General features: G+C 42.8%; 3 protein-coding genes and 2 pseudogenes across 7 annotated transcripts; 3 read left to right on the top strand and 2 right to left on the bottom strand.

Moving 5' to 3' along the window:
* The first annotated feature begins 6 nt into the window (after positions 1-6).
* On the top strand, positions 7-13,699 carry LOC135536371 (zinc finger protein 135-like). Of its 4 annotated transcripts, none has more exons than XM_064962716.1 (9): positions 7-110; positions 384-560; positions 711-1,310; positions 1,754-1,843; positions 2,109-2,419; positions 7,652-7,851; positions 12,463-12,687; positions 12,825-12,939; positions 13,089-13,699. In XM_064962716.1, the coding sequence occupies exons 2-5, from the start codon at positions 395-397 to the stop codon at positions 2,369-2,371; spliced, it is 1,119 nt and encodes a 372-aa protein (XP_064818788.1). In that variant the 5' UTR covers positions 7-110; positions 384-394; the 3' UTR covers positions 2,372-2,419; positions 7,652-7,851; positions 12,463-12,687; positions 12,825-12,939; positions 13,089-13,699. The 4 variants fall into 4 exon arrangements, with proteins under 4 accessions (XP_064818788.1, XP_064818787.1, XP_064818785.1 ...); XM_064962715.1 differs by having other exon boundaries at positions 1,574-1,843; XM_064962713.1 differs by having other exon boundaries at positions 1,571-1,843.
* On the bottom strand, positions 7,620-10,049 carry LOC135536373 (trypsin-3-like; annotated as a pseudogene).
* On the bottom strand, positions 10,767-11,614 carry LOC135536372 (uncharacterized; annotated as a pseudogene).
* On the top strand, positions 11,989-13,200 carry LOC135536369 (trypsin-3-like). Its single transcript, XM_064962709.1, has 5 exons — positions 11,989-11,992; positions 12,224-12,348; positions 12,511-12,691; positions 12,825-12,939; positions 13,089-13,200. Exons 1-5 carry the CDS (start codon positions 11,989-11,991, stop codon positions 13,198-13,200), a joined length of 537 nt encoding a protein of 178 aa, XP_064818781.1.
* Positions 13,700-15,253: 1,554 nt separating the features above from the next.
* On the top strand, positions 15,254-19,307 carry LOC135536370 (uncharacterized). Of its 2 annotated transcripts, none has more exons than XM_064962712.1 (4): positions 15,254-15,363; positions 15,646-16,361; positions 16,559-16,957; positions 17,078-19,307. In XM_064962712.1, the coding sequence occupies exons 2-4, from the start codon at positions 16,109-16,111 to the stop codon at positions 17,962-17,964; spliced, it is 1,539 nt and encodes a 512-aa protein (XP_064818784.1). In that variant the 5' UTR covers positions 15,254-15,363; positions 15,646-16,108; the 3' UTR covers positions 17,965-19,307. The 2 variants fall into 2 exon arrangements, with proteins under 2 accessions (XP_064818784.1, XP_064818782.1); XM_064962710.1 differs by having other exon boundaries at positions 16,532-16,957.
* The last annotated feature ends 6 nt before the right edge of the window (positions 19,308-19,313 follow it).

The following is a 19,313-nucleotide window of genomic DNA, read 5'->3' as shown; positions in this document are numbered from 1 at the left end:
TCTACTGCAAACGAGAGATGTAGTTTACCGTTATCTTTGAAGTATTTTATACCCGTGCATTAAACCGCAAGGAACAGAGAGGATCCATTGAATCTTGAGGAGCAGCCAAGGTAGGCGACGGAATTTGAGGTCATTGATGGTCACAGCCAGGTTCTGTCCATGATATCTTGTACAAATTAGGTGTTCTGTTTTGACCTAAATATGTTATATTTACTGCGTAGGCTATAAACTGAAGAAATTACACAAATGTTTTATATAACCATATTTTGGAAAGTAGTCTGATCTGTGACAGACTGTTTATAATAAGCCTTAGCAATCAGGACCAAATGTTTAAGCCATTTCTTTTTCATCATACCCTAATGATGTGCCTACTAATCTCAAAGAATACAATAGGATGGAGACAGTATGTGGTAAAGGAGCGACATTGGATGGTGACATGCTGATGGTCATCGTTAAACAAGAGGAAGAAGACCATATGGAGCAGATGTCCAATGGTCCACTGTCATCTGACACACTCATCAAACAGGAGCAAGAAGAGGGCCTAGAACAAGGCACTACAGGTGGGTCCAAATAAGGGTTTAGGAGCCTGCAAGCCAACACTTGCACAGAAACGGAATTGTAGTATTGATCATTTTACAACATGATTTTCAACACATTTACTTTCTTTGCTCCTGCAATCCCACAAAATCACGGTCGTGCTTCAACTCCAGCTCCAGGTGACCAACTCCCTGAGGAAACCGACACCCTGGAAGAAGCAGAGGAGGGGATGAAGGGAAAGACCGAAGAGAGGTTCTGGTCTGCAGTTGAGACTGAGGATGTCTCTGGGTCAGACTCCAGTTGGTGCTGCAGACTGTGTCAGCGCTGCTTCAGTTCCTCCTGGCAGCTGACGGGACACTGTTGTACTGGCATCGCGGGGGAGGACGGGGTCGCCCACGGCCACAAGGTCAAACTGGAGTTCCGGTGCCCAGTGTGTGGCGACCGCTTCCTCCGCCCCACAGCCTTCATCATGCACAAGCGCAGTCACATGGGCCAGTCCCAGTACGTCTGTGGGGTCTGTGGACGGACGCTCAAGAGCCTGCGCAAGCTGTCCTCCCACAAGCGCTCACACTCCCACCGCCGCGGGACTGTGGCTGAACGACAGCAGTGCCATGACTGCAGCCAGAGCTTCTGCAACTTGACGACACTCAGAAGCCACCGGGAGAGACAGCATGGAGAGGAGAGGAACTGGAAGGATGAGGAGGACAGTGTGGTGAGAGAGGAAGAGGAGGGAAGCACTGCAGTAATCTCTAATGATTCAACCAGAGTTTCAGGTAAGGCTGGTTCTTTATTAGTATTTCATCTTGTTTAGGCTATGGAATCACCTCTCATTTGCAAGGTACTTGGAATTCTGTGAACTGGTGTCTTAAAACCGATTATACTGATCTAGATATGGTATGTATCTTGTTAATTTCTCTTTTCAATGACTCTGTATTTACCTGTTTTTGACAATCTTTCCTCTTTGCAGCAAATCACCACATCATTGTGTATCCACTGGTTCTCCTAACCGTCTCTAATTAGCTTTCTCTTCTAGTAGCCCAGCCTCCCCAGTCTCCTCAGTGCCACCAGTGTTTCATGACCTTTCAGGATGCAGAGACAGAAGAGAGGCATTTACGCTTCAAGCACCCAGTAGAGTATGAGAGACATCTCAGAGGTCGCACAGTGTTTGCCTGCTGTGTCTGCAACCGAACATTCCCCTCTTCCCGCCTGCTCTCAGCTCACCAACGCACCCACAGCAAGTGGAGTCTGCCCCCCACTGGCCCAGAAGACTCTGTCCAAGAAAGCACAGACGGAGGAGAGGCTGAGGGTATATAGAATATTTTAATGTTTTTAATACAGTCTATGTACTTAATATTTCTTTCAGTTTTCACGTTTTATAAGTATACATTTTTTGTGTTTTATTAAAAAAATTACAATGTTTCTATTGTCACACACCGAATAGGTGCAGTGAAATGTTAGTTTTTTTATATGGTCAGCCATAGTAGTACAGCGCCCCTGGAGCAAATAAGGGTTAACTGTCTTGCTCAAGGACACATCAACAGATCTTTCATCGTGTCGGCTTGGTATTTCAGGTGTGGACAATGAAAAAAACAGAGCTGGTCCAACGAGCTGTGAGCAATGTCATATCATCTTCAATGACCCTCGAACCTGGGAACGTCACATGACGGCCAAGCACCCCCCATCCCTGTCGACACCTACTTCACCAGGGAATGCCTACCTGACTTCTAGACCTGCCAGGGGTCAACTACGACCCTATCGCTGCTCATCCTGTGGAGAGAGATTCATACAGGAAAGCACCCTGACCAAACACTGCACCGAGGCACACGCCAGCTGAGAGAGGATGGTTCTGGGAGCATAGATACCAAGATGAAGAGGACAAGAGGCAAGTTGGAGAGATCTATATATATCATTGTTTTCCAGGAGTGCCTTGACTAACTATTTATAAAGTTGTTTAACGAAGAAATTACATGTCACTTATGAGATGTATTCTATAATTTCATTATAGGTCTTAGTGTCAACCCTTATGCCAATTTTCTCCAACAAGAAACAGAATCTTCACCAAATCTATTTTGAATTTAATATCTCTTTTAGGGCTGTGACGATACCAGTATTGCAATATTTTTTTCCAGGCCAAAAATGAAAACGCGAAGCAGACTTGACTCTTTGGTCCTTTTATTTTCCAAGCTATAGCTTTGAAAATAAATAAGTGATTCTGGATGAAAACATAACGATGTTTGTTTCCAACTTCAAGGCTGTTCCCCCAAAGAAGTTAAATCCACTTTGTGTTTTGTTTCCTTGCCACGATACTGGTATCGTCCCGGCCCTAACAACTTGAAAAGCAAGAGTGTCAAAATGGAGTAGTTTTCAAAATAAAAGCATGACCATATTTATTAGAGATTAACATAAAAAAAGAGTAGTTATTCACCTGTGCCATGAATAACGATAGGATGAAAACAGACCAAACCAGCTTTTGATAATTTTGATAGCAATAATGTTTGTACTACGACATGTGAACTACATGAACAAAAGTATGGGAACACCTGCTCATCAAACGTCTCATTCCAAAATCATGGGCATTACTATGGAATTGGTTCCCTCTTTGCTGCTATAACAGTCTCCACTCTTATGGGTAGGCTTTCCATTAGTAGTTGGAACATTGCTGTGTGTATTTGGCTCGCAGTCGGCGTTCTATTTCATCCCAAAAGTGTTCGATGGGGTTGAGGCCAGAGCTCTATGCAGACCAGTCAAGTTCTTCCACACCGATCTCAACATACCATTTCTGTATGGACCTCGCTTTGTGGAAGGTGGCATTGTCATGCTGAAACAGGAAAGGGCCTTCTCCAAACTGTTGCCACAAAATTTGAAGCACCGAATTGTCTAGAATGTCATTGTATGCTGTAGCGTTAAGATTTCCCTTCACTTTAACTAAGGGGCCTAGCCCAAACCATGGAAAAACTTTATTCCTCCTCCACCGAACTTTACAGTTGGCACTATGCATTGGGGCAGGTAGCATTCTCCTGGCATCTGCCAAACCCAGATTCATAGATCTGACTGCCAGATGGTGAAGCGTGATTTATCACTCCATAGAATGTGTTTCCACTCCTCAAAAGTCCAATGGCGGCGAGCTTTACACTTCTCCAGCCGACGTGTGACATTGCGCATGGTGATCTTAGGCTTGTGTACGGCTGCTCGGCCATGGAAACCCATTTCATGAAGCTCTCAACCAACAGTTATTGTGCTGATGTTACTTCCAGAGGCAGTTTGGAACTCTGTAGTGAGGGTTGCAATTAGTTCTGACAAGGTGACAGTATTACAGGCACACATGTCATGAGGGCAGTCAAATTCCACGTGACCATTTAGTCACGGAAATTAGGCTTCTCCAAGCTCTGATGCTGCTGATGGTCATTAGTAGCATCCCAAACTTGCTAACTGCCTGGCTCTCTATCACTCTGACATCAATGCAAATGTGATCAAAAATCTAATCAAACACTTAATGAGAGCCCATGAGCTCATGTTGTGCAACATTTCTATAGGCTATACAATTGAGAAAACAGAGTGATAGCCTCTATTAAAAAGATGAGGATCCCATCAGCTTTCTATAGGCTAGGCATACTATATTTATTTATCAACTTTCCTAATATTAAGCACATTGCTTCTATTTGAAACAGGAGTATAGCCTATCTGGCTAGAATGAAAATGAACCATGAGAAAAGCGTCCTCCATTCACTATTTAAGTGCATAGATGACATGGTTTTTCCCCCGCTGCCCCTGTTTCGAGACAGTTGCATGATAATGGTCCATTATAAATCAAAACAAATTTCACACACATGTTATTTAGTATACAGTACCTTCGGGAAAGTATTCAGACACCTTGACTTATTCCACATGTTGTAATGGTACAGCCTTATTCTAAAATGGATTTAAAAATAACTTATCCTCAGCTATCTACACACGATACCCCATAAAGCGAAAACAAGTTTTTAGAATTTTTGCAACTGTAATGCAAATGTAAACAGAAATGCCTTATGTAAATAAGTATTCAGATCCTTTGCTATGAGATTCAAAATTGAGCTCCGGTGCATCCTGTTTCCATTGATCATCCTTGAGATGTTTCTACAACTTGTTTGGAGTCCACCTGTGGAAAATTCAATTGATTGGACATGACTTTGAAAGGCACACACCTGTCTATATAATGTCCTAAAGTTGACAATGCATGTCAGAGCAAAAACCAAGCCATGAGGTCGAAGGAATTGTCCGTAGAGCTCCGAGACTGGATTGTGTCGAGGCACAGACACATGAAGGGTACCAAAACATGTCTGCAGCATTGAAGGTCCCCAAGAACACAGTGGCCTCCATCATTATTAAATGGAGGATGTTTTGAACCACCAAGACTTCCTAAAGTTAGCCACCCGACCAAACTGAGCAATCGGGGGAGAAAGGCCTTGGTCAGGGAGGTGACCAAGAACCCGATGGTCACTCTGTCAGAGCTCCAGAGTTCCTCTGTGGAGATGGGAGAATCTTCCAGAAGGACAGCCATCTCTGCAGCACTCCACCAATCAGGCCTTTATGGTAGAGGGGCCAGACAGAGCAATGTACAGAGATCCTTGATGAAAACCTGCTCCAGAGCCCTCAGGACCTCAAACTGGGGCGAAGGTTCACCTTCCAACAGGACAACAACCCTAAGCACACAGGCAAGACAACGCAGGAGTGGCTTTGGATCAAGTCTCAATGTACTTGAGTTGCCCAGACTTGAACCTGATCGAACATCTTTGGAGAGACCTGAAAATAGCTGTGCAGCAACCCTACCCATCCACCCTGACAGAGCTTTAGAGGATCTGCAGAGAAGAATGGGAGAAACTCCCCAAATACAGTTGTGCCAAGCTTGTAGTGTCATACCCAATAATACTCGAGGCTGTAATCACTGCCAAAGGTGCTTCAACAAAGTACTGAGTAAAGGGTCTGAATACTTATGTGAATGTCATATTTCAGTGTTTATTTTTTATAAATTAGCAAACATTTCTAAAAACCTGTTTTTGCTTTGTCATTATGGAGTATTGTGTGGATGAGGAAAAAAGCCATTTAATCATTTTTAGAATAAAGATGTAACGTAACAAAATGTTGAAAAAGTTAAGGGGTCTGAATACTTTCCAAAGGCACTGTATGTAAAGACGAGATTACATCAAGAATAGTGTGATTGGTGACAATATCAGCCTATCACTTGTGAGTGATATATTATCACTTGTGAATTATGCCAAATTTTAAGGCAAACAGCGCTTGCTTATTTTTTATTTTTTTGGTGCTACTTTTCAAATCATAGCTGCACACCTCATGTAGCCTGGCCTATATGCTATGATAAGGTTTGTATCACAACTAAAGTGGCCAAATAACTGCTTAAAATTAATCACATTAATCCTCTTTACAATGGGTTTGAAGCTTAACTGGCATACATACTGTGTGCAGAGTTTGAGTTTCAAGTTTGGCAGGTAATTTTCACAATAAATGCACCTTTATAATAAAAGCATTAAATGCATAATCGCATTTGTGGTTACTTTTGAGAATGGTGTTTTCCTGCTAATGGAACAGTTGCGCTTATAGCATTCTGCCGTGTGCGCATTGCTGGTCTTATAATGTGAAGAAATAGCCTAACAGTTTATCAACCGGTTTAAGCGAACATTTCTCATCTGTTCCGTCAGGGTCATTGCTTAAAACAGTTTTTTATATGCTAGAAATTGTATTAATTTGGGATCTATCGCATCCCACAAATGTCCCAGACTATGTTTGGAATATTTATTTCTCGCACAGAATAGAGTAGGTCAACTTTTGTACGGCGGATAGTCATTTGTTACGCCTACTCATCTTGTTGGCTGACAAAAAGTAAATGCAGACAGTTCTTCCAATATCTTCAACATGCGCCTCGGAATTGGATAAGGATGTGTGCAGTTGTCTGTCTTCACTTGTAGCCTGTGAGAAAGACCCAATCACGTGACTGTGAGCCATGTGAGTGGGAGGTGCTTCGACACGCAGACGGGAGAAGGGAATTGTAATTATTGTATTCAGCCCAAGGGCACAACGGTCACTGGTCGCAAAAAGCATTTTTAGGGGGCATTACAGCCATAGAAAGAGGATGCAGCTGGTGTTTTCAAGGCTCTTCAAATTGTGAATCAGACTGATGAAGTGTGTACAAGAAGTGGAGCTCATGCCTTTCAAGTGAATTTTTTTCCAATCATCATTAGTTGCATCATGCAGCCAAGAATGTATTACAAATCAAAACACAACCCAAGTGAAGTTACATAACTCTAAATGAAGCATATAGGAGTAGCTGTTTCTTTGTTAACCGCTCAACACATGGCATAGCCAGATCAGGGCCGAACATAACAAGAAAAATGCTATTCTGTTGTTCTGAAATAGACTACATTTTCTTCATATCATGTTTCTTTTGATCTGTCTAAAATAAATAATGGATTTATTATGATGGTGTAGGCTATATTACATGGATTTTAGACCTTTTAAAATATAGATGTTCCAAAAGTCTGCTTCAGTGGCTTGTAGGCTATGTGTGGATGCCAGGAGATGCTCAATGTATTTATGTTCATTAACGGTCAATTATTGTGAGAACAGCAGATATTTGCTTGAGAATCACAGTCTGACAAAATTTCATGCCTGCCACAGCCCTAGTTGCAACCAAGGACACACCATTTTTACACGCTACGCACTTCAGCACTCTGCTGTCCAGAGCTTGTGTGGCCTACCACTTCGCGGTTGTTGCTTCTAGACGTTTCCACTTCACATTAACAGCACAGTTGACCGGGGAAGCAGGAAAGAAATTTTACAAACTGACTTGTTGGAAAGTAGCATCCAATGACAGTGCTACCTTAAAAGTCACTGAGCTTTTCAGCAAGGCAATTCTACTGCCAATGTTTGTCTATGGAGATTGCATGGCTGTGGCTGAAATAGCCAAATCCACTCATTTTAATTGGTGTCCACATACTTTTGTATATATAGGGTATGTTCCTCTAGAACAGTTAGTGAAAAAATAACAGAAGACAGTGTTTAAAAGTAAAATTATAATTAATTTTCTCATGACCGTTGTTGTTATCATGTATTTCTGTCTTAGAGAATATGTCTAGATCAATTAGTTGGAGGACATGGTGCTGCTGATCCAGGATTTGTAGTTGCAGACCTTGGTGTAGACACCAGGCTTGTTCCTCTGGGCACAGCCGTAACCCCAGAACACAACACCCTGCAGCTGACCATTGCACACCACGGGGACACCGGAGTCTCCCTAATAGAGAGATGGGGAGACAGAAATTAAAGGTGAGCAGATTTGTTTCAGGGTATCAGTCGATCTAGGTAGAAGGATGGTTTTTGGAAATTCTAGAATTGTATTTTCATTAACTCTCTTAATGGATCAGTGGAAGTGCTTCAACTCAGCTTACCTGGCAAGAGTCCTTGCCTCCCTCCATGAAGCCAGAACAGAACATGTTGGAGGTGATCTGTCCAGGATAGACGCTGTTGCAGCTGCTGCTGCTCAGGATGGCGAGATCCAGGCAGCTCAGAGTGTCGGGGTAGTTGCCTAGAGACCGGCAGAAGAGGATTAGTCTCTCAGTCATTCTCTCTTTGGTTCTGAGTGGTCAGAGATATAATTTATCATCAGTTTGAGAAACAATGAATACAAAAAGTCTTTGTGGGCATATTGTTAATGCTACTACATTTACATTTACATTTAAGTCATTTAGCAGACGCTCTTATCCAGAGCGACTTACAAATTGCTGCCGGATAGGTTGCCCCAGCCAGAGACCAGACAGCGGGTGCCAGAGCTGGCACAGCTGGAGGGCAGAGCCACAGTGCTCACATAGCTGTTCAGGGAGGCGGGCCTGCTCAGCTTGATCAGCATGATGTCGTTGTCCAGGTTGCGGCTGTTGTAACTGGGGTGCATGATGACCTTTACTGAGTCGATGAACTGCTCAGTGCCCTCGCTGACGGTAATGTCGTGCTCTGCATGCGGCTGGGGAGAGAGAGGGGAGGGTTAATCAGATGTACTCAGACAAATACAGATTCATGTCAAACATACTGTAGATGGCTTTGGTAAATGTTTTTGAAGAAAGTTTCATCAGTCACATATGACTTGTAGCAGTGAGCAGCAGACACCACCCATGTGCTGGAGCTCAGGGAGCCACTACAGAAGTGGTAGCCAGACTGCAGTGATGCCTGGTAGGATGCAGAGTTCTTTCTGCACTCATACCCTCCGACATCTTGTCATCCTCATCCTCAATGGGGGCAGCGACTGAGTGGGGTGTAAATGAGAAATCTTTGTAAAGAAAAAGGTCAAATGTACCAAACTTTTCAAACAGTGTATAGTTATAGCTTATAGTATAGTTATATGTATAGTTATAGCTTATAGCATAGTTATACATGTATAGTTATAGCTTATAGTATAGTTATACATGTATAGTTATAGCTTATAGTATAGTTATACATGTATAGTTATAGCTTATAGTATAGTTTTACATGTATAGTTATAGCTTATAGTATAGTTATACATGTATAGTTATAGCTTATAGTATAGTTATACATGTATAGTTATAGCTTATAGTATAGTTATACATGTATAGTATAGTTATACATGTATAGTTATACATGTATAGTTATACATGTATAGTTATACATGTATAGTATAGTTATACATGTATAGTTATAGCTTATAGCATAGTTATACATGTATAGTTAAAGCTTATAGCATAGTTATACATGTATAGTTATAGCATAGTTATACATGTATAGTTATAGCATAGTTATACATGTATAGTTATAGCATAGTTATACATGTATAGTTATAGCATAGTTATACATGTATAGTTATAGCATAGTTATACATGTATAGTTATAGCATAGTTATACATGTATAGTTATAGCATAGTTATACATGTATAGTTATAGCTTATAGTATAGTTATACATGTATAGTTATAGCATAGTTATACATGTATAGTTATAGCTTATAGTATAGTTATACATGTATAGTTATAGCTTATAGTATAGTTATACATGTATAGTTATAGCTTATAGTATAGTTATACATGTATAGTTATAGCTTATAGTATAGTTATACATGTATAGTTATAGCTTATAGCATAGTTATACATGTATAGTTATAGCTTATAGCATAGTTATACATGTATAGTTATAGCTTATAGTATAGTTATACATGTATAGTTATAGCTTATAGTATAGTTATACATGTATAGTTATAGCTTATAGTATAGTTATACATGTATAGTTATAGCTTAATCCAGTTTATTTTCATGCCGTTGCCAAGATTTTGGCCCACTTATTCTTTCCTGTTGAACAAACCGGTACTCACATGCCACAGCGAACAGAGCGAGAAGAATAATGACCTTCATGGTTGTGTATTTTTGCCTCGGCACTGAGCCACTGTCAGTCCTCTGCCATTGGTCAGTCTCAAGGGCATACATGTATATATTTCCATTGGTACCTGTCAAACAGTAACTTGCGTGTGAACGGACATATGGCTAACGAGGCTCCTCAACTGAGGATGTCTGCTTAACGGCATTACCTTACATCCCTATGTAAATTCCTAGAGTGTTTAACTGTATAGACATTTTCCCTTTTTTTGACTCCTCATTGAAGCAATATAGAAATGTATATTCATACAGTGCTTGGTTTTGTGTTACATACTTTCTCCAAAATAGATTCACTATGAGGCCACAAGGGGAAGTTTCAAAGACCTAGCATTTGAAGTAAGCCTGGCATTTTGCAACTGGTTTCGAGTATTGCTCAGAAAGGAGAGTGTGTCTAAGGGTTCCTCGGCTTCATTTATCAATATAGGCTGTTTGTTAAGGAGCCTGTTTCTTTGATATAAAAAACAGTATAACAACATTAATCATATGATCATGATATCTAATTGTTGTAATGTAATATGTTTTTGTTCCTTTATTGGTTTATTCACCTCAGAAATACCTATAGATGCGGTACAGTATCATAGATGGTGTTACAAATACAGCAGAATGTCACTCATCATTTGTACATTTTCAGAATGTATTTGATTGGATATAAATTCATGAAAGGCTTTCTTTTTCAATATTCAGGGACAGGAAATGATTTTTAGATTGTGACTATAATCTATATAAATTAAATAGAATAATGTAATGCTCTATGCATTAGTAATTTTTCTTTGCATCATTACAGGAAAAACATGGCAGACATGACAAAAATAAACATAAGGTTAATATGTTTGGTAGAATGTAAACACAATAAATAGAATATATGTTTAGTCTCGACATGAACAGTTGGTACTGTTTGCTCAGTGAGATTATGATGTCATGGGAATTGTTTCGGTCTTGCAGATGGTGTGTGACCTGTAGGTGTGTTTGCGCGTGTTTATCTGAGGCATGTACCAAGTTGAGCTACTGATCAGGTAATTTCTCACCAATCCAGTGCCGCCGTTCACTACACCCGATATCATTCCAGTTCTTCTCTTGGTCATTGAAGGTGTAAACCTCAGGTCTGCTCCTCTCTTTAGACAGTCCTGTCTGCTCTCATCCCAGGATTCAGTCCTGTCAGATATGTAGTACAAACTGGAACCAAACTGTATCCATGCTTCAAGGCAGGTTTGATTCAGCATATTGTACCTTCTCTTTAGATCGGCCTTTTCTTCATCCAGGTTTTTGTTTTGGACCTGTAGCTCGTCTGTCTGTTTGTTGTTGCTGGTTCTATAAACTAACAACCTCTCCTCCAAATGGACAGTGACTCCATTATAGTAGACAAACAGCACCATGATCCTCCCAGCCAGTAGTAGAAGGCACAGCAGGCCCAGACACGCTGCAGCAACTCTGGAACATCTCCCCATCGAGCCCTCAGATCCGTAGTTACTTTCTCCAGGTCTACTCTTTGGTGTGGTGTCTTCTGTCTTGGTACCGGAATCATGTCCTTTCAGGGTCTCTGCACTGACATATGACTGTAGTCCACTCATCAGAATCGCCGTCTTGTTCCTCCCTTTTAATGCATTTTCTGTTGTCAATGATACACTCAGACATCGTCATGTTCTTTTCCTCCGTCATTCCAATTCAACTATTACATACACTGTATTCTAATATGTCTCCGTGCTGCTCTGTGACTGCACTGTGCTGGGTTTAAGACCCTAGGGAACAGGAAGGCATTTTTTTTTCACCTGTGAGAAAGGAAATGACAACAGAACCACCCACCATGCAATTGTTAAAAGTGTTACAAAATATACAACTAAGCTGCCACCTAAGTTGTGTGTATGAAAATAATAAGAAAAATGCAGATGCTTGTCACTTCAGGTGGACATAATTCTATCCCAGGTAGGGTAATGTCTGAGCGTCAGATATAGGCCTACTGTTCACAGAAGTGCAAATCCTTGAGAAGATCAGATAATGTGGCCGGTGGAGTGGGTATATAACAGTTTGTCTTCATGAGTGAGTCCTGTGTAGCAACCAAAAAACACAATCCTAAAGTACATTATTCTCCTGGCTGTTTGTCGTTGCGTGTCAGTCCTTGCTTTACTCGTTGAGAGAAATTGTTTAAGTTCACATTGGTGTCCATCCTGTGATAATACGCAGTGAATATTTACTGAACACAGGCACTTAAGTTTTCAAGTGTTGTATTTCCATGCAATTTCACACTGATTCCCTCTGTCTGTATTTCAGTCGCTGTCCTCATTGAGGATAACAAGATTTTCGGAGGGTATGAGTGCAGAAAGAACTCTGCATCCTACCAGGCATCACTGCAGTCTGGCTACCACTTTAGTGGCTCCCTGATCTCCAGCACATGGGTGGTGTCTGCTGCTCACTGCTAAAGTCATATGTGACTGATGAAACTTTCTTCAAAAACATTGACAGTATGTTTGACATTAAACCTTTTTTGTACATCTGATTAACCCTCCCAGCCACATTCAGGTGTGTCTACGTAACCACACAACATTGTTGTCAACAAGGGCACTGAGCAGTTCGACTCAGGGAAGGTCATCATGCACCCCAGTTACAACAGCCGCAACCTGGACAACGACATCAAGCTGAGCAAGCCCGCCTCCCTGAACAGCTACATGTGCACTGTGGTCATGCCCTGCCAGCTCTGGCACCTGCTGGCTGGGGCAACCTACCCAGCAGAGGCTGTGGGTAGCATTAACAATATGTTCACAAATACTTTTAGTATTCGTTGTTTGTCAAACTGATTCCAAATGATATCACTGACCACTCCGAACCAAAGGGAGAATGTTTGATATACTAATCCTGTTTTGCTTCTCTCTAGCCTTCTACCCCGACCAACTGTCCATCCTGATCAGCGTCAACAGCACCTACCATGGACAGATCACCTCCACATGTTCTGCGCTGGCTTCGTGGATGGAGGCAAGGACTCTTGCCAGGTAACCTGAGTTGAATTCATAGCACACCTTTCTACCGTTGTCCTTTTCATTTGTTAAAAGCTCTCATCTGTTGTGATTAACCAGCTTCAAACCAATATTGAAAGATGCACCTCTAACCACCTTTCACTTGCCCTTCTTCCTTCTTTCAGGGAGACTGTGGTGGGCAATGGGCAGCTGCAGGGTGCTGTGTCCTGGGGTTACAGTTGTGCCCAGACTAAGATCTGCAACTCCTGGATAAGCAGCACCATGTCCTCCAACTAATTGATTTAGACTGGAAGAGACAGAAACCCATGATAACTGGTATGAGAAAATAAAAACACCATTCTTTAAAGTGCATTACTATGAGTACAATATGTGCTTTTAGGAAGGTATGAAACAAGTATCTGGCTAGTGCTTATTATGTCTAACTTGTAAAGCAAGAGTTGCAGACAACAGCTCAATCTGTTCAATGCCAATTGTGCACTGTTAGCTGGTGGGACGTTTCCTGGAAACTCAATGATATGAGAATGAACAACTGTCAGTGGAAATATGATAACACATGAACCAGCAACTGCAATAGACATGAGTAGAACATGCTTTGGTTTCTCTTCATAGGTTAATTCATGGAAATTACACAAATGTAGTCTTTCAGTTGTACAGAAAACATTTTAAAATGTAGAATGTTGACAATATGCATACAATGAACCTAAATGTGAAGCATTCCAATTGTGTAGCTATTTAGCTAAGACAGATAATGAATAAAGGTTTGTGTTCGTTTGTCTGCTGACTTAAATTTGTGAACTTCAAATGGCAAATGCCTCTTTGATGAGGTTTAACAGCGGCTGGTATCAAATAAATGTTGCATTACCACCACCTACTAGACTGGAGTACAACTCCCTTATACTTCAATAAGTAAATACCCTACCATCTAACACTACACTCTTAACACGACCATACTCCACTATTTAAATCTATTTAGTCTGACCTCAGGCCAAGAACCTGAAAGAATGGGACACCACCACTTAACACACCCTGTAACTCTGATGTCAAGTCTCACACACCAAAAGATCTCTCTGCAGCTGTCACAACCTCAACTTTCTGCGACTTATGTTCCATCCCTGCAGGAGAGTTGATAACCGTTGCTATAAAAGCTAAAAAGCCAATCTTACTGAAACATATCACTTGTTGGCCTCTCTCTGTACCGGTACAGATCTACTACTCACACCACTCCTCTCCGGATCCATCCCCCTTGACCCATCTTCCTCTACTTCACTGCCTCAGCTTATGACAACTTCTGCACTCCTCTAACCCTGGAAACCTCAACCTGCCTCTCACACGGGCCATTTCTCATCCCCAACTCCATGGGCATCCTTACAATTAACACATACCACTACTTTCCCCAATGCTACACATTCCTTTGTCTCATGCCCTTCTCACACCTAGGAACCTCCCTCCTACACACTGCTGACACATGGCCATAAGCTTGAGACCTGTAAGAAAGTAATGTATTCGGCACAAAAGGTCGTACAGGATAATATAATATCCTGTCACTTTGTCGGGCAAAGACATCAAAACTCAAAAGAACAGACAATGACTTCTGTTTCACCACTCCTGCCACCCTGTCTGCGTCACACCAAACGTCAACCATCACAAACACTGGGAATCTTACCCTTCTGTTGGTCAACTTGTACAGTTACTGCTACCCCAGTAATCATAACTTTCAATGGCGCCCATTTCTTGAGAGCAAATCACATTTCTTGCCTCCATTTGTTTTAACGCAGAGAGCCTTCTCCCTCTGACCTGCAGAAACACAAACAATAATCACAAGACCAGTTCTGGTTACCCTTACTGATTCCACAGCACAAAACTCTGTTTTCAACCACCCTGAAACCACAAATAGATCAGCCAAAAGGCAAGGTTCCACTTGTAACAAAAACGTCACTCCTCGTCCCAACTCAACTTTATTCTGACCCTCAGTGCAAGCCTCAGCCCCGAGAACTTCACCACACCTACCCCCTCCGATGCTTCAACCTCATTAACTTTCCTTTCTCCTCCTGTCTTCAGCTCACTCTGCTTACACTTTCTAACATTCTTATTTAACAAACCATCTTCCTTTTTTCCGCCATTTTTAGCCTACTCAAGTTCACCCTCTTCCTTCCTCTCTCTTAGACCTCCTCTGCCCTCCATTCCCCCTTCGTATTCAAAGTATACATCTCCTTATGCTAATACTGCACTTCTCCTGACATACATTTTGTTATTGCATTATAAGCAAATGCTTTACACATTCATATTCCTTTATCTAGCACTGGGAACATGTGACAGCGGAATGGTGACGTAAATATTCAGCGACGCTCTACGGTTTGTGTACAATTTCAAGCTTGACGGAAGGGTTACGTTTAGGACAATTGCATCAAATGTGTCATTGTTTTGTTTTATAATCGTGAGGTGAGTAAAATAAGATTTTATCCCACTAACTGTATTGACATTTTCGAGATTAAAGCTAGCTAATTTGAAGCGAAGTGCCCTGCATTGCTATATCAGCATCACCAGTAATATATGCGGAATGCGCAACCATTGCGGATGTGGTGCAGAAAGAATGCGCATCGCTGCGACAAACGCAATTATAAAGGTGTTAGACATCGTCATCATCAAGTTGAAACCTATATTGTAAATTATTTGTCATTTGTGTAACTATTTGGTAACGTATTATATTTCTCTCTTTTGTAGAATTCCCTCGATCCTCTATTTACTCAAGTCTATCTGCACATCTCTGTTGATGGGTACTGTCATATAGTTGTTTTTGCACTAACATAAAGGAATTTAAATGATAGTTTTCAGAGAGAGTACATGTCTCTCTTGGCCAGCTTTTACAGTTGAATAACGTCTGCTCCAGGACTTTAGCTGTAGGCTACCTGGTATGAATTAATAATATATTATGCAAACTAATGCACATTACAGTGAATGTTGATCTCAGTATGTCCCTGCACAAGATGCTCTCCTAGCGCCCCTATTTATTTATGTGCCACTTAGTTGTAGCCTGTGAACATATGCCTTATGCTGCCCCCACTGAAAGATTAGTTAGTTGTCAGGCAGATATTGCTCGTCCCCAACAATGGTGTGGTACGGCCAGCCATCTGTCGCTGTGTGAATGGAACTGTCAGTTGGTCCGTCTGTAAACCAGGCCTGACTCATGACTGAGTACTACGAGGAGGGGGGCCTGCTGTACGAGCACTCGCCTCCCATGCACATCAAAGTGGAGTCTCCGGAGGGACCCTTCGGAGGGGGCGTCTCAGAGGACGGCTTTCCCAGGGAGGATGAGGACTCGGAAGGCAGCTGCGACCAAAGCAGTGGGCTGCCTGGTGGACTACCCTTCAACGTGGTGGTGGTGCATCCGAACATCATGACCCCTGGCATGTCCTCAGATGACCTATCCACGGAACAGCGTAAGCTTTAGCCAACTTTTAGCTATTAAACACATGTCTATTGTTCAATATTGATGCTTGCGGTGGTGCTCTGTACTGTTATGAATAATATGTTTTGACTGTTACATTTTTGTGTTTCACCTCATATGACACATGGTAAACACCTATAGATCAACTCTGTCTTTCTGTAGACAGAGGTATTTCCTCTGTGTTGGCAGCAGGGGGTGCAGGCAAGAGGAAGAGTCGTTTTAGCGGTGCAGAGCTGGAGGTGCTGGTTTCTGAGGTGACGCGGTGTGAGGGAGAGCTTTTTGGTCCTGCTGGAAGGCTCCGGCGCAGGGAGAGAGAGAGGATCTGGGCAGGAATCCTGGAACGGGTCAACGCTGTGTCCAGAGTCCCTCGCACCCTCCGCGAGGTCAAGAAGCGCTGGGACGACCTGAAGAGACGCAATGGAGGCAGGCTGGCAGACGCTAGGCACCGAACTTGTTACCTGCCATCTAATAGAGGGGCTTCCATGCTGGGACGGTCAGCTCAGGCAAGCCCCAGGCTTCACCAGGCCAGACAGAAGCAAAGCACCAGAGGGAAGGCCAGTTTCACGTGCTTCACTGATACAGAACCAGGTAAATCTGAACACTAACAATGAGCCTTAGATTCAAGCCTTGTAGGAACATTCAGATAATGCATATAAAAACAGATTTTTTAAACCACTACTTTCTACTATATCCTCTTGTTTATTGCAGTGGGTGGAGGTGAAGGGTCGGAGAGGGATGGCTTTGAGAAGGATGAGGATAGTGGTGAGCGGGAAGGGGAGGTGGGAGAGGCGGAATGCGAGGGGGCAGAGAGCAGTATGGAGGAAAAGCTGGGTTTAGGACTGGGAATAGGGCCTCCCCCTAACTCGGAACGCTGGCTGCCTCCCTCTCCCCTCTACAGCGCCCCTTTCCTCAATGGGACCCCTCAGCCTAGTCCCCAGCCCTCACTAGGGGCCCAGCATGGACCCCTAGAGGCCCCTCCTCGTGGCTCATGGCTGGAGGACGAGCTCCGCGGCATGGGGGAGGCAGCTCTGCAGCTAGGGGATCGGGTGGAGCAGAGTCTTCGGGAGTTTGGGGAGGGATTCAGACGTGATATGAGAACATTAGTGGTCTCTCAAGAGGTACTGGCAACCAGCCTACAGCAAAACAATGTTCTCCTGCAAAGGCTGCTGGGAGTCCTAGAGGCACAGCAGCAGCAGCAACAACAACAACCACCACAGCAGCAGCCACATCATTCCCAAAAACAAGAGCCACAACAGTCAACGCAGCAACCACAACAGTTACAGCAGCAGAAACCACAGCCTCAACAACCGATTCAGCAGCAGCAACAACCACAACAGATTCAACCACAACAGCAACAACTGCTACTACAGCAACCCCAGCTGGTGCAGCAACAACAGATACAACCGCTACCACAGCAACCGCAACACCCCCAGAGTCCAAGTAATCAACCAACTTTAGCAGTTGCCCCTGTACCACCACCCCCAGATATTCTTGATGGTACCACCCGTCCAAATCCACCCGCAGTCATTAATGGAATTGTCCAACGGCCAAGGCGGGGGAGAATTGTTGATCATAGACGAAGAAGAAGGCGTTAGATAAAGAGATGTAAATAAGCTTTGATGTACTTTATTTATTTTCTCTTATACAATCTGATTTGAAATAATGGGTCCCTCTAATTTCAACCAATGCTGAAAAAGTTGTTTTATGAGTACATTTGTTGTGGAAAGTATTCAGACCCCTTGACCTTTTTCCACATTTTGTTACGTTACAGCCGTATTCTAAAATTGATTAAATTAATGTTTTTCCTCATCAATACACTATAGTGACAAAGTGAAAACAGGTTTTAATAAATGTTTACAATAATTTACATAAGTATTAAGACCCTTTGCTATGAGACTTGAAATTGAGATCAGGTGCATCCTTTTTCCATTGATCATCCTTGAGATGTTTCTACAACTTGGGAGTCCACTCTGGTATATTAAGGTCCCAGAGTTGACAGTGCATGTCAGAGCAAAAACCAAGCCATGAGGTCGAAGGAATTGTCTGTAGAGCTCCAAGACAGGATTGTGTCAAGGCACAGATCTGTGGAAGGGTACTACAAAAAGTCTACAGCATTGAAGGTCCCCAAGAACACACTGGCCTCTATCATTTTTAAATGGAAGAAGTGGAACAACCAAAATCTTCCTAGGGCTGGCCTCCAGGCCAAACTGAGCAATTGGAGAAGGGCCTTGGTCAGGGAGGTGACCAAGAACCCGATGGTCACTCAGATAGAGTTCCTCTGTGGAGATGGGAGAACCTTCCAGAAGGTCAACCATCTCTGCAGCACTCCACCAATCAGGCTTTATTGGTAGAGTGGCCAGACGGAAGCCACTCCTCAGTTAAAGGCACGTGACAGCCTGCTTGGAGTTTGCCAAAAGGCACCTAAAGACTCTCAGACCATGAGAAACAAGATTCTCTGATCTGATGAAACCAAGGTTGAACTCATTGGCCTGAATGCCAAGTGTCACGTCTTGAGGAAACCTGGCACCATCCCTACTGTGACGCATGGTGGTGGCAGCATCATGCTGTGGGGACGTTTTTCAGCGGCAGGGACAGGGAGCCTAGTCCGATTGAGAGGAAGACGAACAGAGCAAAGCACAGAGATCCTTGATTAAAACCTGCTCCAGAGCACCCAGGAACTCAGATTGGGACGAAGGTTCACCTTTCAAAAGGACAATAACCCTAAGCACTCAGCCAAAACAATGCAGTAGTTGCTTCGGTACAAGTCTGTGAATATCCTTGAGTGGCCCAGCCAGAGCCCGGACTTGAACCTGATCGAACATCTCTGGAGAGACCGGAAAATAGCTGTGCAGTAACGCTCCCCAAATACAGGTGTGCCAAGCTTGTAGCGTCAAACCCAAGAAGACTCGAGGCTGTAATCGCTGCCAAAGGTGTTTCAACAAAG

This window comes from Oncorhynchus masou, unplaced genomic scaffold (genome assembly GCF_036934945.1).
Source record: "Oncorhynchus masou masou isolate Uvic2021 unplaced genomic scaffold, UVic_Omas_1.1 unplaced_scaffold_6053, whole genome shotgun sequence".
Classification (NCBI taxonomy): Eukaryota; Metazoa; Chordata; class Actinopteri; order Salmoniformes; family Salmonidae; genus Oncorhynchus; species Oncorhynchus masou.
Note: the sequence above shows the minus strand (reverse complement) of the source record. Positions and strands in the feature narration are given on the sequence as shown.

What these genes read in the sequence shown, in the direction of transcription:
- LOC135536369 (XM_064962709.1), top strand. An exon ending in CTACCCAGCAGAGGCTGTGG is followed by an intron (nt 12,692 to 12,824) that starts GTAGCATTAACA and finishes GCTTCTCTCTAG; the next exon opens with CCTTCTACCCCGACCAACTG. An exon ending in GAGGCAAGGACTCTTGCCAG is followed by an intron (nt 12,940 to 13,088) that starts GTAACCTGAGTT and finishes TCCTTCTTTCAG; the next exon opens with GGAGACTGTGGTGGGCAATG.
- LOC135536371 (XM_064962714.1), top strand. Translation starts at nt 395, where the DNA reads ATGGAGACAGTATGTGGTAAAGGAGCGACATTGGATGGTGACATGCTG. An exon ending in CCTAGAACAAGGCACTACAG is followed by an intron (nt 561 to 710) that starts GTGGGTCCAAAT and finishes CTTCAACTCCAG; the next exon opens with CTCCAGGTGACCAACTCCCT. An exon ending in TGATTCAACCAGAGTTTCAG is followed by an intron (nt 1,311 to 1,570) that starts GTAAGGCTGGTT and finishes TTTCTCTTCTAG; the next exon opens with TAGCCCAGCCTCCCCAGTCT.
- LOC135536370 (XM_064962710.1), top strand. Translation starts at nt 16,109, where the DNA reads ATGACTGAGTACTACGAGGAGGGGGGCCTGCTGTACGAGCACTCGCCT. An exon ending in TGACCTATCCACGGAACAGC is followed by an intron (nt 16,362 to 16,531) that starts GTAAGCTTTAGC and finishes GTCTTTCTGTAG; the next exon opens with ACAGAGGTATTTCCTCTGTG. An exon ending in CTTCACTGATACAGAACCAG is followed by an intron (nt 16,958 to 17,077) that starts GTAAATCTGAAC and finishes TGTTTATTGCAG; the next exon opens with TGGGTGGAGGTGAAGGGTCG.